The following is a 15,807-nucleotide window of genomic DNA, read 5'->3' on the forward strand; positions in this document are numbered from 1 at the left end:
GAAGGAAAGGCAAAGAGAAAGGAGGAGGAAAAGAAGAGAAAGGAAAAGACAAAGGCATGAAAAAAAATTAGAAAGGGAGCGTCGTTTTTCTTGAAGAAAAATCCAGCAAAAACAAAATAAGGTAAAATTCCCCTACATTGTTTTTTTAATATTTCATTTAAATTGCTTAAAAAAATTAAGTCAAAAATTGCCAAAAATTAGGAAATGATTCAATGATTCCATTTCGTTTTGAAATTTTTATATGTTGTTGATATATAATTTAATTTAATTGCCAAAAATTAGGAAATGATTCAATGATTCAATGACATGAACTGTTTTTTTACAGAATTTATATAATTTATAATTTAATTAATAAATTTAAAAATTAATTTTTCATTACAAAAAAATAAAAATTGAAAAAAATTAATGTGGTCGTAGGAATGGAGCCATCAAGGAGAGGGCAACCCCAAGAGCGTAATATTGGCTGGGAGCATGGGAAGATGCTCGGTGAACGTCACCAGTTTCAGTGCAATTATTGCCACAAGTGCTTCAAAGAAGGAGGAGTAACCAGATTAAAGCAGCACTTAGCCGGTAATTCTCGTGAGATATCTGCATGCTCGGAGTGCCCACCGACCATCCGTCAGCTGATGAGGAAAAACCTCGCTGAGATCAAAGCAACCAAGGAGAGGGCTGCCAAGCAGAAAGCGGAGGTGGAACGCCAAGCTGCAGAAGCACCTTCCTATCACTTGATGGAGTCACAGGAGGCCGAGGGTCCAGATGAGGAGGAGGCACAGATCCAGGCTGCCATGCGGGCGAGTCTGGATGATCGATGGCAGCAGGAGGAGGTGGCGAGGCATCGGGCTCGATTTGGGCCTTCGTTTTTTGAGTCGGGCGCCGGTTCTGGTGGAAGCAGACAAGATCCAGAGTTTCAAAGGACAACATCAGTCAGGGAGGGCGAGGGCAGAGGACGTAGCCGGATTGCATCTATCCTGGGTGGTTTTGGTAGCCGAAAGAAGTCTTCCGGAGGGATTCCACCAGGTGCGTCAATCTATGATGTAGATCCGCATGCCTTCCCCAGAAGAGATTCGAAGCAGCAAAGAGTAGACACAATGTGGAAGAAGGAGAAGAAGAAGGATATGTGGCGAGCTATTGGATCCTGGTTCCACTTCAGCCACATTCCAGCAAATGCTGCAGACAATACATACTACAAGTCTGCCATTTCTGCCATACAGACTGCCGGTCCCGGTGTTGATCCTCCAGGTCCGAGGGACATCTACGGTGAGCTTCTTGACAATAATAAGGAAGAGCTAGAGAATTGGATTGGTTCATATAAAAGCAAGTGGCCCACATATGGGCTCACTCTGATGTGTGATGGTTGGACCGGTCCGACAAAGCGGGCCATCATCAACTTTCTGACATACTGTGATACGAAGACCTTCTTCCACAAGTCAGTTGATGCTTCAGATAAGGTGCACAACGCCTCATACATCCTCAGACTTATGGAGGAGGTGATTGATCAGATTGGAGAGGAGAATATCGTGCATGTCGTCACTGATAACGGACCGCAATATAAGTTGGCCGGGCAGGTCTTGATGGAGCGGCGACTACAAATTTTCTGGACCCCATGTGCTGCACATTGCATCGACCTCATCCTGATGGATATTGGAAAGATCCGTAGGGTGCAACATACGGTGGAGATAGCCCAACGCATCACCAGGTATATTTATAGCCATACTTGGGTTCTTTCATTAATGAGAAGGTATGCAGGGGGAGAAATTCTTAGACCAGGAGTCACACGGTTTGCTACGAATTACATTACACTTGATAGCCTTATCGAGAAGAAAGGAGCCCTACGTCAGATGTTTGTTAGTCCCGAGTGGCAGGAAAGTAGATATGCCCAGGCCGGCACTGAAGGAAGCAGGATGGAAGACTTGGTAAGCAGGCAGTCATTCTGGCAGCGGGCCAATGCGATAGTCAAGGCTATCAAACCATTATATGAAGTACTGCGGGCCGTGGATAGCGAGAGGTATCCCCAGATGGGCTTTTTGTATCACATGATGGAGAAGGCAAAGGCTCAGATCATGGAGGCAGATGTAGCCCATGCCCAGGAGTACATCGACATCATTGAGCGGCGGTGGGGAGCCCAAATGGGTAGGAAATTGCATCTAGCAGGTAAGCGATAATATTGATAATTATACTGATTGATATATTTGTATAGTTATACTAAGATGGTGTCATCTATGTGCAGCATACTATCTGAATCCCCGGTTTCAGTACGAGAGTGGAATTGGTATGGATGATGAACTTCTTCATGCTCTGCGTAATGTTATTTATAAGATGGAGCCTGATCCAGAAGTCGCCGCGTTATGTATAGAAGAGGTAACTATGATTTAGTAACATATGTAAATATATCAGATCTTATATTATTGACATACTACAACAAGCTTCTTTCCACAGACCAAATTATTTAGAGAGGGTAGCCACAGCTTTGGACAGCGACCAGCTGTCGTGAGCAAGACAACTATGAATCCAGGTACAATACAAATCTGCAAGACATTTTTGCATCTGAATTATCTTCAACTATGAGGCCATCATATATATAAAATGTAATTATCTTCAATATTTTTGCAGCTGAATGATGGATTCATTTTGGCGGATCCGCAAAAAATCTTAAGCGGATAGCTATCCGGATTCTCTCCCAAACGGTCTTCTCGACTGGCTGTGAGCGCAACTGGTCCACCTTCGGCCTCATCCACAGCAAACAAAGGAACCGTTTGACACAAAAGCGCCTCAACGACTTAGTTTATGTGCACTACAATCTACGGTTGAGGCTAAAATGCATTCAAGAGGAAGTGGAGCTCAAGTATGCAGATCCCATCTATAGAACTTTTACAGATGATGATGATAATCCTATGCTCGACTGGCTTGCGGCCCAGCAGCAGGAGCCCGAGCTTGATGAGCCGGGATCACCTCGACGACCAGCCAGTATCATAGCCACCGAGGCTATGGTCGATCCACAGCAATGGGCTGAGCGCAACATTCCACGCACTCCTACAGCTGATATGACGTGGCTAGAGGGGAGCCAGTCACCGCATGACTGGTCCGATGCTCCCGTTCAGAGAGATGATCCTCTCATGCGAGGACGAGGACGAGGACGCTCTACTACCCAGTCGACTCGATCAGGAGGGCGTCAATCCCAACAAACAAGAAAAGGAAAGGAAAGGGCCCCAATGGAGAGTGTCGAGGAGGAGACTTGGACCAGCAGCGATGAAGATTCTGGTGGTGATGGATCTACTAGCCATGGAGGAAGTGGAGGACAGTATGGTACTAGTTATGAGACACAGCCGGAGGGAGGTTTTCGATACACCGGTGAGTCTCAGTTTACACATGCTACACAAGATACGGACCACGGTAGGCCGTCTGATATAGGCCGATCAGATACCATTGCATATCGAAGAAGAGCTCCTCGAGGTCGTTCAAGAGGCCAGGATGCAGCTGCAGATGACCTTCCATATGGAGTCGAATCCATTGATGTATCAAGTTCCGAGTCTTCCTATTATCCGCGGCCTCAGCCAGCCTATGGATATGGTGCATCAGAGTCATCTTCCGGTAGCTACTATCCTGCGCAGCCCGGAGGATCTTACGGATCGGATTTTAGTGCCGGCATATTCGGATGGGCCCCTTATCAAGACACCTCTCAGAGCCAGAGCTTCAGCGAGAGATCCGAGAGTTCTTATGATTCAACGCGCATTCCTCGAGGATTGAGCATACAAGACTACAATGCCGCTTGGTTAGAGGGATGGGTTGATCTGCCTCCATATTATGCTGATGATCCAGATATTGACGAGAAGCATCGCCATTCGACCCGATTTTAGATATTCGAGAGTGATTTAAACGTATGTAATTGATTGTATCTTAATTTGAAATTTTTTTATGTTCTTCATCTCATTATTTGAATCATTTGGAAGTAATAAGTTGCATCATCTAGTTTTAACCTTAAACCTAAACATAAAAACATCCAAAAAACTCCCAAAAAAAAAAAAAAACGACGATGGGTCGCTAAATGTACCCTATCGGTACGGTATCGGTTCGGCTCGGTTCGGCAACGGTACCGTACCGATACCGGAGCCGACCGGTACGTCGGTACGATCGGTACCGCGAACCTTGGCATCATCCATTTTGGCAAACTAAAACTACTAGTATAATACACATTGCGTTTACTTGGTATAAAGATGAAAATCCCCTAATACTTGGTTTCTGTTTTTAGATATTTTGGATGTATATCATAGGTAAAGATGTGAATTTTCAGTTTAAATGGCGCAGGATGTACTTTATGGTAGCAGGATGTCAAGGCAATTTTTATCTCTAACAGTCTCTTGTGACTATTTGCTTTCCAAATTTGTAAGCTGTAGTCATAAGTGCACATGCATACATATTGTGCAAGCATATATGCACATGCATAAATGCATTTATATCAAGTTGTAAGCTATAGGCATAAATTTGTAAGCTGTAGGAATAAATGCACACGGATACATATTGTGCAAGCATGTATATGTATAATAAATATAACATACGTAGTTACACCCATATACAAGCATGCATATGTGCAAATGTGAGTGTCTATTTATCTATGTCAGATTAATTGTGGCTACAGTTGTTATATCAACGGAAATGAACTTTACATTTTCACCTTACTTTTGATAGCAATATCCAATCTGAAAGACAATTTTTGGAATTTGGATAGTGTCAAGTTTCTTATTATTGACTGGACCAGATTGGATTTGGAAAAGAAGCTTTTTTTGGGCTTTAAAGACTGCTGTATTTGATTTCTTTATCTTGTTTCTTTCGGAACTGTAGCCCCATGTACCTGTCATTTTCTTAATGAAAGTGAATAAGGTATCCCTCCCCCCCTCTTCTCTTTTTTTTTTCCAAAGAAAGAGAAACTTTCGATAGCAATATCCAATCTTTTAATATAACAATGTGGCCATCATTATGAAGGAAGGTCTTGTGGTTTTCTTTTCATGTCTATACTATGGCCATACTAGATTATATGAAATGCAGTATTTTAACTAAACTTTGTTGGACTGCACATTTGTCTCACTGTAATTCTGTGTATTTCAGGTCATGGTTCTTCATTAATAATTTGTGCGGGCATATTGACTGGCTATACAGATACATTGTATAAGATGTTGTCACAGTTTGCAGGTTGGTTTGGATATTTTAATCAATATTTTTAATTTACATTCAAATACTCCCAGGTCCCGACAGTTTAATAAGTGCAAATATGAGGTATGACTTAAGTGTTTTTTCTGTGCGCATATTAGTGCACGGAAATCAAACAAAAACAGTTACGCACATGTGCTGCAAAATGGGGGTGTGTTTTTCTGAGTCACTGTTGTCAAAAGAGCAGCCTAGGTGCTTAGAGAGCCTAGACTGCCCAGGCAGTGATGAACTAGGTACTCTTACATTAAAGGATAAATACACTACATTTTTCTGTTCCGTACTTTCTTCCTTTGTTTTGTTTTCACTGCTGTGACTGAAATAACCTTATTTTAGTTAAAGAAGTGAAGTTAATATAATTTAAGGCTTGTTTTCAGTTAGCTTATTCGAGGGCTGGCCTTAGTGCAATGGTAAGGTTGTTCTGTTTGACTTGGGCGTCATGGGTTTGAATGCGGAAACAACCTCTCCGCAAGCAGGGGTAAGGCTGGGTACACTTGATCCTCCCCGAACCCTGCAATGGTGGGAGCTTTGTGCATTGGGATGCCCATTTATCTATTGTCATAAAAAGGGAAAGCGTATGTATGGTCACATTTGACCAATCTGGGCCATCTCTTTTATCATTAAAATCTTCAATTTAGTATGGATATGTAACTGGGAGGCTGTTGACCTCTTCATTTGACTTAGTGATTCTCATCACAGTTAAAGCTGCAGGTCCATGTCCCTACTCCACATCTCCACCATTTGATAATATTAAATAGATTATTTCAAATACATTCCCAACTCACTTTTGGCATTCAATATTTTAGAGAAACAAGAGAATGCATCTATGAGAAGTTGGAATGGGGCTGCATCTATATCAACTCCTAAAGTGAAAATGCTGTTGATGGAATCTTGACTATCCATCAATTGATCCACATCTTTTTAATCAATCATGGGTATAATATGTGTCAAATGCTAGCGAATAATATTTTAAACTAATTTGATGTTGTTGTGTTTGTATGTTCTGGGAGTTAAAAAATCCTGATGATATTAGCTCTCTTCAAGGTATGCCATCTCGGTTCTGTCCGTACTGGTGCCATCCTGTCATGGTGTCGGTACGTCTGGTATGGGGCTGGTGCTAGTCAGTGAGCCAGAGAGGGTAGGAGTCTTCTTCAGCCTTTGTGGGAGTTGCTGGGGGACAGGAGAGCCAGTGGGATAAAGCTAGTCAGTGGGTATAGGGGGCATATTGAGTATTGGTATGCCCCCTATACCATGTACCGGTACCGAATCTGTATGGTATGGTACGTTCCGTACCGTCCAGTTCGGTATGGTATGGCATACCATGGTTCCGTTATCATTCAGTCAAAATAATGCTTAAAGTTAATACTTTTTGTAGGATTTATAGGCAGCAATATAAACAAATTATGAATGAAAAATTTAATGTTGTGCTTTTGACTAATCTAAATAAAGAAGGAAATATCTAAAGAACCTAAGAAACAAATAGCTAGCAGTGGAATCACCTGAGTGAGATAGGCTTCTGCTGGTCATTCCCGTTTTGCCCTAATCTGACCTACAAGCGGGATCTCCTTATGATGGAAACATATAGTCTGATACCGAACTTTGTCCTTGAATGCTTGGTCTTTTTCCCTTAGTATCCCCATGTGCTCTTGGTTGAGAAATTTTGAGGTTCTAAGTGTACTCTACTGGTTTTGTAAAATTTATTTTCATTTTGATGCTTAATTCTGTTTGAGGGCTTGTATAGAGCAGTGACTAGTGAGTACTTCTAGAAAGCATCTTGCCTCCCAACTTCCTCTCTCCATCTAAAAAAATGACTGAATATTTTCATTTTTTGATTCACTAAAGCAAGAATTCTGTCATGGGTGTTTCTCTGTGATGAAAGAGCTTTTCTTTGGCCTGTTTTATGAGTGACATTTTCTACGCCCTTCGATTATGAGGGAGTATGAACCAATATGCGAATATGATTTGGCAAATTGATATGCTTTAAGAGTAAGGAAATTAAACCTCATTGATATAATTTGCTAGTTCAACTGATGATTTGCAAGCCAATGGGTCTGACGAGCTTGAATCTTTTGAGAAACCTATCAATCTCAGATTATAATTTCTGAGGTCTCTGTCAGATACTTCACCTTTGTCTTTATGCTTCAATATTGTCATTGACAAACAAAAGAGAAAATTTGTGTAGTTATTATGTTTCCTGACCTGTGCAAAAATGTGAAGATGTTCTTGCAGGCATTTTGGTCACTTTTGACTCTTGTACGGGATTATTTGTATGTTTACTTCTCTGTTTGTTTTTCTGTTTGGAGCACTCTATCACTCAAAGATATTATGAAATTTTATCCTTCTAAATCTTTAGGTTTTTCAAAGAAAGGAAAAGAAAATGAAATTCAGAGTTTGACTTCTTATGTCCTTAAATCTTATGCTGGAAGAAATGCTAATATGTTGTATCTGTATTGTTTTTCACCTTTCTAAATCTTCTTGAGATAAGACCATGAAACAAATGTTACTTGCACAAGTGAACCTAGTGTCAAATGTCCAGGTGTATAGAAGAATCTGATGTAGGAGTCTTCTACAAGAGGGTCATAGGGACATATTTGTATCTTACTTATATTTGTGTATATGCACTAATATATGCGTATAATGAATAATAAGCTAGATCAATGCTCCTTGACTTTATAAAATTTGATAAAACACTTGCTTGTGGTTATGTTAGACTCAAAAGCTTTCATAGAAGTGCCATAGGTAGACTTTTAATGACGATAACATTATGATATGATGGTATGAAGTCTATGAACTGTGAAGTGTTAAAGTATCATTACTATCCCGAGTGTCCAAGTGTCCAACATTTTAGAGAAGCCAAAGTTTGGAGCATCTAGGTTACATTGCATGAAACAAGTATGCATGCAGAACAGAAGGGCTCTTTGGATTACCAAGGCAGGTTTCCACCCAATTCCACTCTCTACATCCAGAATGATCATTGACTTACCCTCCTAGCTGGTCGATTTTGGGAAACCCCATTCTCGATCAGATTCTTGTTATGGTCATCTGGCAGGGTAAGAATTGGGAGTATTTCGACAAGGGTCTGCATTTGATATTTAGATAGAGGGTGGGGCTTTTGCTATGGGCTGAGGGACAGCTTTTGCAAATAAATATATAGTTTGAATTCATACCTCCAAATTATTTCTAGTAGCAAAATAAGAATAACTTATTGTGTTCACATTGTCTTTTCAATTTTTGCTAATCTTCTTGAAGTAAACGATGAAAAACATAGCATGACATTCATGTGACTTGATGCTGCATGTTGTTGATTAGTTTCTGTTTCATATACGGAGAAAAGGTGGGCGTTATGCCATGTTCTAATTCGTATTCATCTCTGTAAACAAATGAAGATATGATACCCTTTATCTTTTTATGTCTTGTCCAACCTTTAGCAAATAATAATATGCTAACTGTTACCATGTGAAGTCTATGCAATAAATTATGGTATTTCTGTCACTTTGTTTCTTTTCCTGAAATTAATTGTACTTCTAAAATCAGGAAATGTGGCGAGCTGGTGGCCCTACATATTTGCAGTACTTGGAATTTTCACAATTGTCACTATGTGGGCTGTTCTTGTTACTGAAGGTTGTAGGAAGATCAAATTGCAGTATTATGCTTTTAAAATGGCTTCTGCCGCACGGTAATCTCACTTCATACTTCTTAGATTACGCTGGACTTCCACTTTTGCTTTGATATTTTGGAAGTTATGTATGTAGAATGATTTTTCAGAAATTATTATATCTTATTGTGCTCTAACTCTGCTGACCAAGACATTGAGCCATTTCAAAATGTTTATATGACTATGTTAGTGTTAGCCAGCTTAGAATTCTTATATTGTGTATATGCATCACAAGGACCCTAGGTTCTTTTGCTGCTATTAATGTATTCATCTCTTCTATATTATGTTATATGAGCTCAGATATGAGTGTTCAGTGTGAGGCAGTTGCCATGTCCCGTGAAATTATCTTCCTTTAGACCTGTAACTGAGTGTCGTACTTATATGCACGTTAGTTCATGTTGATGTGGGGACTCTGGAGAAAATGCATGCTCTATGTATAAATTCTTCATGTGCACGTAATCCTAATGTGGTAAAGTTGATTTGATGTGAAGTATTTTCTTCATGCTACTGATTGAGGTGCATCCAGTCCGATGCTTGCTTCTCAAGTTTCGCCATCTACTGTAATGTTCTTGCCTTTTCGTTCCTCAAGTCAGATTTGCTACTGTTTGTGGACTGTAAATTCCCCTTAACACCATGGGTCTCTTTGGACGTTAGAAATTCTGTGTGAAAAGATTCAACTGGTGGGAGCTTTGGTTTAGAATGGTGTTGGAAGGGAGGAGTTAGAGAGGGATCAGAGCATCCTGCCAATCTTAAATCCTATTTTTTGGAGATAATGAAAAAAATCTTGGAAAGGGAATTATTATTCCAGAAAAATTGGGATGGTGGAGATTACAAGCTGCTCAATTCTCTTTAACTCCTTCCTTCGGTTCATTAAAGTGGAGCTCTTCATCATCAGCCTGTCACCAGAAATTCCAGATGGTGGCTTCCAACAGCTCTAAAGGCCCTAAGTCTGTGTTTAAATCCTCATAAAGCTTTTTACAATTTTACTGCATGTCTAATAGCCTTTATTTCAGTACTTTTGGCCCCGATCTTGCTTGATCTTGAAAATACAGAGAAATAACCAATGTTGTTAAAAGTGGCCACTTAGGTGCCTAGGTGGTAAACATGCTTAATTTCGTCGGGTTGCCTTACCTAAACCCTACTGCTTTAATAATTTCTTGTCCATTCTTTACCTATTTGAGCTTCGTGTGGGACATATGGGAAGGCAGTAAAGGCTAGCAGCAACCTATAGTAGCTAGTGAGTTGATTAACGACTTTCAACAGGCCAACCATTGCAGTGACAAGTGGCAAGGCAGCTATATTGGGTAGCATGAGTTCCTGGTTTGTGTATATTTTTTATTTCTTTTCCTTGGACAAATCTTCATCTTCTTTTCCTCCTCTCAGTTTTTTTTTTCTTCATTGTATTCTTCTTCTATCTCTTATTCATCTAGCCATTTCCTCCCTTCTTTTTGCCCCTTTTGTTTTGCTTGCTATAGCTTATCTTCCTCTTGCATCCTTATCCACCTTCTTGATGGTTGCTGGCTGTGGCCCTGCAGCCTACTGTATTGTTGCTTCCTACCCTCCTCCTCCTATAGCTTCTTGTTAGATGCTGGCTGCTTGGTTGTATTTTGCCGCCTGTTGGCTGCTGCAGTGACAACAATGTTATTGCTTCTCTCGTTCTTGTAGATTTTGATCTTTGGACTTTTTAAAATATGAAAAATAAGTTTCATGATGCCATATATAGTAAAGAAAGAGTGTATTTATGATATATGCACATACTTATCTATGCATATGATTAAAGGTATGCATAATAAAAGGCTTGGAGTTTGGTTTGTTGAACTAGTGTTAGAGGTACAATGGACTAGTGACCAGTTCGTTATGGTATAGGTCTATACTGTGCCCGTATAGAGAACAGGGAGAGGGAGAGGGAGAAAAGAAGAGAGGAGGAAGGAAGGGGAAAGCCGAGGCAAAACCTAACCCTAACCCTAGCGGAGCAAGAGAGAGAGAGAGAGAGAGAGAGAGAGAAGGGGGGGGGGGGGGGGGGAAGAGGAGGGCCGGGGGAAATCCTAACCCTAACTTCAGCGGAGTGAAAAAGAGAGGAGTTGGAGGGAAGAATTTATCAGAAAATGCGAGGGGGGGTGGGGGGGGGGGGAGGGGGGCTCTTGTACCAGTGCGAGCGCCGGGTGTGGGGGTGTGGGGTAGGGAGTGGATGTTTAATAAGTGAACTGGGGAGGTCTAAACCTAGACCGGCCTCGTCTCAAAATTATAGGTTGAAGTGAGTTGAACCATGTTGGTCCCCAACCGGTTCGGTTCAATATACCTTGAACTGGCTGGTTCGGTATGATTGGGCCATCCTTAGCTTGGAGGGCTTCATCCGCAAGCAGCCGCCTAAGTGCCTAGGCACCTGCCTAGGCCATATAGAAGGTCCACATCATAGCCTTGCTTAGGCATATTGACAACCTTGGAAATAACTGAGAGGGTAACATATAAGAGAAGTATTCAATAGATAGTATGATAAGAGGCACTTTGATGCGTTAGAATTGAAGACATATAATTTAATTTAAGAAAGTAGAAATCTTGGTCTATCTATCATGGGGATGGTTGATGAGTGGGTTACCAGCCAACTTTGCGCACTTTCTCAGCATTAAATCTCTTAGCCTACCTTTTGAGTCCTAGGTTTTCTGTGTAATAATGTACAGTCTCTTATGACTTACTATACTGTAACAGTGTAACAGATGGTCAAAGTATCCCTTATGAGATTCAGATAGGATCCTTTAAGCTGGCAATCAGCTTTATACTTTTACTCTGAAAAATGAATTATTTCTCAAAATACAGAGAAATGCCTCTCATCAAATGTGATGCAGATAAATCATGGTATATGTTTCACTTTGTAGTTAATTTAAATTTATTAAAAGCCATTCTTAGTTCTTACACAGAAATAAAACTTCACAAGTGTCTGTAAACTGATTCTAGTTGAATTTGACTATAATTTTATCGCTAAAGTGATCAATACTGATCTCAGAGTATCTTAATCAGCCTACTTTTCTGGTCTAAACAAATGCTTGGCATAGAAGGATTGATATAACATTTGGCTGATGCAACTTAGCATGGAGTGCATTCTTCATGCATATATTTTTTTTAAATATATATTCTGATTTTGATTTAATCTTAATTCCATCTAGATGGTTTTGCTTGTTTATTTTCATCATCTGTGTAGTCTTCATGTTTTCAGTTGTATATCCTTCGTACTATCTATTTTTTCCTACCCTTGCAGTCTTCTTATCATTGTTAGATATCAACTTATTTGTTTTTTTCATTTATCTGTGTGAACATCTTATTCAACAGGCAAACCTGTGGTTTGGTTGCACAATGTGTTGCATGTTAGCACTCACACGACCAGGCTCAGTTGGCCCGTTAGCATTCCTTTCATGTTACATGAGATTCCACTTCCTTACGTTCCTCTCTTTAAAATGCCAATTAATAGCATATTTACCTTTTTTCGTAGCTTTTGCTGTCAATGCTGAAATAATCAACTCAATAATTTGCAGCACCATACTAGATAAATACTAACCATAATTGTCCAGCCTTCATTTGGCGATTTATGAATCACTGTACATCTTATTATTGAAGTAGTTTGTGCTTGCTCTACCGAGGATCGTTGGAGGTAGTTCAGCTCATAATAATGTATTTCAGGTTGAAGTTGGAGGCTGTCAGTGTGAATGCTGAAACTTGTTATTATTTTGTTTTATCATCTTTTTTCTGACTTCTTTGTTTTTTCCCTTTTTTCCAAATATGGTTAACCGTGAATTTGATGGTTCCACATAAAAATTATAGGACTTCTTGTACTATAGGACTTGGTAACGGTGAAAAATGTTGTTAGAACCAGGATTCAGCCAATGCATGCTGACTTCTGCATGCTTAAATTAAGTATGTCTATGTTTGAAAGGCATTCTTTGATCCTAAAGTACTGCTGTCTATCTTACATGACTAAGCCTGAGAGGCAGCCTAAAAACTGCAGAATTTTTTTCCTGTAATTGTCAAATTAAATGCTTTGTCTAACCTTTATATGGTAGAAGTAGTCGATTTTCTTAGATATATAAGTTAATTGTTTACATGTGGAAGATCGGCCTTCTTCTGCGTGCTTTTTGAAGGACGTAGCTTATACAGGATGCAAACATTCCTTTTAGTTATTTTCTTGAATGAATAGCTAATATCTAGTTATCTTCTGATTGTTTTCTTTCCACATATTTGGTGAATGATTTAGAACATGTTAACAAGTCAACTTTCCTAATTGTTTCAACTCTTACTGTGCCTGTGATTGTCCAACATCTTTGTTACACAAATAGAATATATTTCGCCTCGGAGTATCAAACTATTTGTTGGTTCACTTATTGACTACTGTTGCTTGGAAATGTTGATCCACCTATCATTCTTCTACTACATGCACTCCTATATATTGTTATACTTTGTCGATTTTTGAACTGTAAGACAGCTACTGAAAGTGATTCATTTTCTGTGCCTAGAAATGGGGGGTCCCCAGTTACGGAGGTGGAGCCATATATCCCTTTTAACATTAACCCTACAGGAATGCAGCCTGTTCTCACCACAACCTATCTATTGGCTTTCCCTAGTGTTATGGCCGGGTTAGTTCCACTGTCCTTTCAATTGTCCTAGTTATATCCATTTTTTGTGAAAAAAGCGTGCACTGTCATTGGTATAATGTCTTTAACCTGGTCCCAATCTATTCCATCTTTCTAATATGCTATTTATGTTATCAGCATTTTTGGATCGCCATTTTGGGAAAACCTAAAGGAGATACTGAACCCTGAGAACTCTATTGGTGCAGAGCCATGGGTCTATTATTCAATTTATGCATTTTTTGTATTTCTATTCAACATATTTGACATTGTAAGTAATTTTTCATCTCATTTAATTGCTTCCTTATTGAAAATTTTTATCCTCTGCCTTTTTATACTTGATTTCCTTTTACTGATGTTCGACTGCATTTTAAATCTTTGACTGCTCTTGGAATTGTTATTCTACTGTTTTATTGATCTTTGTGAAATCAGATCGTCTCAAAGCTTTGTTACAAGTGTTTGATTACTAAATATAGTGGATGCTTATTCATCATATGCTTAAGTTAGAGGGAAAAAGGAATACTGCTAGAAGCTACATAACTGAACCATCGTCTTTGCTTTATTTGTTCCATTTTGGATCTAAGATCAATCTTTTCCGATCACTTCTCACCTCTTTATCCTAGTCCTCTAAGATATTCTGCCATCAACTCAGACTTTTAAGAATACATGTGAATATGAGGTTCCTCTTGGATTGGTTATGCATGGAGGATAACCTCAATGGCTGCATCCTTTTAAGTGATTGTGATATGACATGTTGCTCCTTCATATATGCCTCAATTTTGTATTTCCCTTTCCTAGTTTTGTAATACTCTAGTATGATAATATGATTTATACAATGTTTTTTATTCTGCACGTTCACCTCTTTATTGTAAGTAGTTTTATCAATATGGCATTAGGGTTAGTCTTCTTCAAAAATATGGTTGTCACGGAACATTACTGCAAATGCATTGTCTCTTCTCAAAAATTAAACTTTGTTCGCCTCCCAGATCTTTGAGGATATTGTGGGCTTGCAAGAAACTAAGGCTTTAAGATATAGCAAATGACAGTTAATTAGGGAATTTTGCAAAAATGGCTGTGCACATTTTCATATATGCAGGATTGGCCATTTTTTTAGATTTGCAGGATAGGCACTTTCCAATTTTTCTGACCAAATTGTCCTGACACCATCTGCATAAATATATGCATCCAATAATCAGATTTTGCATGCTAGAATATGTGCACTGGTTAGTTAAATAGTGTGCACCATTGAGATTCATAAGCTTATGCAGATTTTGTGCATATGAATAAATGTGTGCGCTGATAAGTCTAATTGTGTACATTACAATTATAATGCATCAATTTGTTTATTGTGCGTAATGCTAGATTGTCTACCCATTAATTTTTGTCCACTATATAATTTAAATGCATGCAATGATTTTGTCGTTTGATACAACTAACAGTTTTGACCTTCTGTCCTGTAGATCCTACGAATACCAAAAGTCACTACTAGCAGTATGATTAGTTGGCCTTATGTAGATCACCTGATGTACAATGGTCATGGATTCCATTTATTTTTGCTTCTCAAACTCAACAACTATATAACTGTATGAAGTAATTAATTGTATATGATATTCTGGCTATCCAATGTCTGAATGCATGCATGTGCATGTGATGTAGAGATCAATGTTTGGACCGATTTGATGATAGACTATGATACCGAAATTGTTTCAGATCTGAAAATCTGCTGTAAGATTGAATTATGTTCAGATTTTGATGTAGAAAAACTTGTCCTGGTTTCTGAAGGTTTCTCTCAAGATTGAGGATGTGCTTGACCCGTCTGAGAGAAGCAATGGACAAGAAAATGTGAATAATAAAGTAACCGTTATCTTGCTCCTAAAAAAGCTGTAACTACACTTCTCCTGAGCTAAAATTGACCCCATTTCAGATCTAAGGTCAGTAGTTAATCCTATGTTAGATTCAGCATGAATAGGTAATAGAGCCAATCTTTAGAAAGAGACGAAAGATGGAGAAGAGGAGATTGGTTGGAAGAGCAGCCAACTCTAAACTTTTCTTAATTTATTTCTTTTCTCTTCTACCATTCTTATGCCTTTCTTTTCCTTTTATTTCTTCTTCTGTTCTTTTGCATTCTCCTATAATTTCTGACTCCTCCTTTAGCACTCCTTGCTCTTGTTTTGAAAGAGGAGAAAAAGAGGAGGGGGGGGGGGATGCTGTTTCTTTATTATGGCGTAAATAAGAAGAAAATGGGGTTTGGCATTGTCTTCAGCCATCCTAGGTAGACTAGGATCAGTTAGTGGTTTCAATATCTTATGTTATGAGCCAAGATAACATAAAGAACCA

General features: G+C 39.2%; 1 protein-coding gene across 14 annotated transcripts in view; it reads left to right on the forward strand.

The window, feature by feature from the left end:
- LOC103723615 (preprotein translocase subunit SCY2, chloroplastic) overlaps window positions 1-15,807 on the forward strand; it is a 37,739-nt gene that overhangs the window by 19,726 nt on the left and 2,206 nt on the right. For 8 of the 14 annotated variants that reach the window (XR_016398909.1, XR_016398910.1, XM_088713332.1 and 5 more), the window contains 4 exons: window positions 5,101-5,184; window positions 8,734-8,875; window positions 13,357-13,476; window positions 13,612-13,741. Coding sequence is in view for 11 of the 14 variants with exons in the window: in XM_088713332.1 (XP_088569458.1) it covers window positions 5,101-5,184; window positions 8,734-8,875; window positions 13,357-13,476; window positions 13,612-13,741 (476 nt within the window). In the remaining 3 variants the exon portion in view is untranslated. Of the gene's footprint in view, window positions 1-417; window positions 2,152-2,227; window positions 2,438-5,100; window positions 5,185-8,733; window positions 8,876-13,356; window positions 13,477-13,611; window positions 13,742-15,807 lie in introns of those variants that run through there. The other 6 variants (XM_088713327.1, XM_088713328.2, XM_088713330.1 and 3 more) reach the window with 3 other exon arrangements.

This window comes from Phoenix dactylifera, chromosome 17, assembly GCF_051530095.1.
Source record: "Phoenix dactylifera cultivar Ajwa chromosome 17, Ajwa_hap1_PhDact_Kaust_v1.1, whole genome shotgun sequence".
NCBI lineage: Eukaryota > Viridiplantae > Streptophyta > Magnoliopsida > Arecales > Arecaceae > Phoenix > Phoenix dactylifera.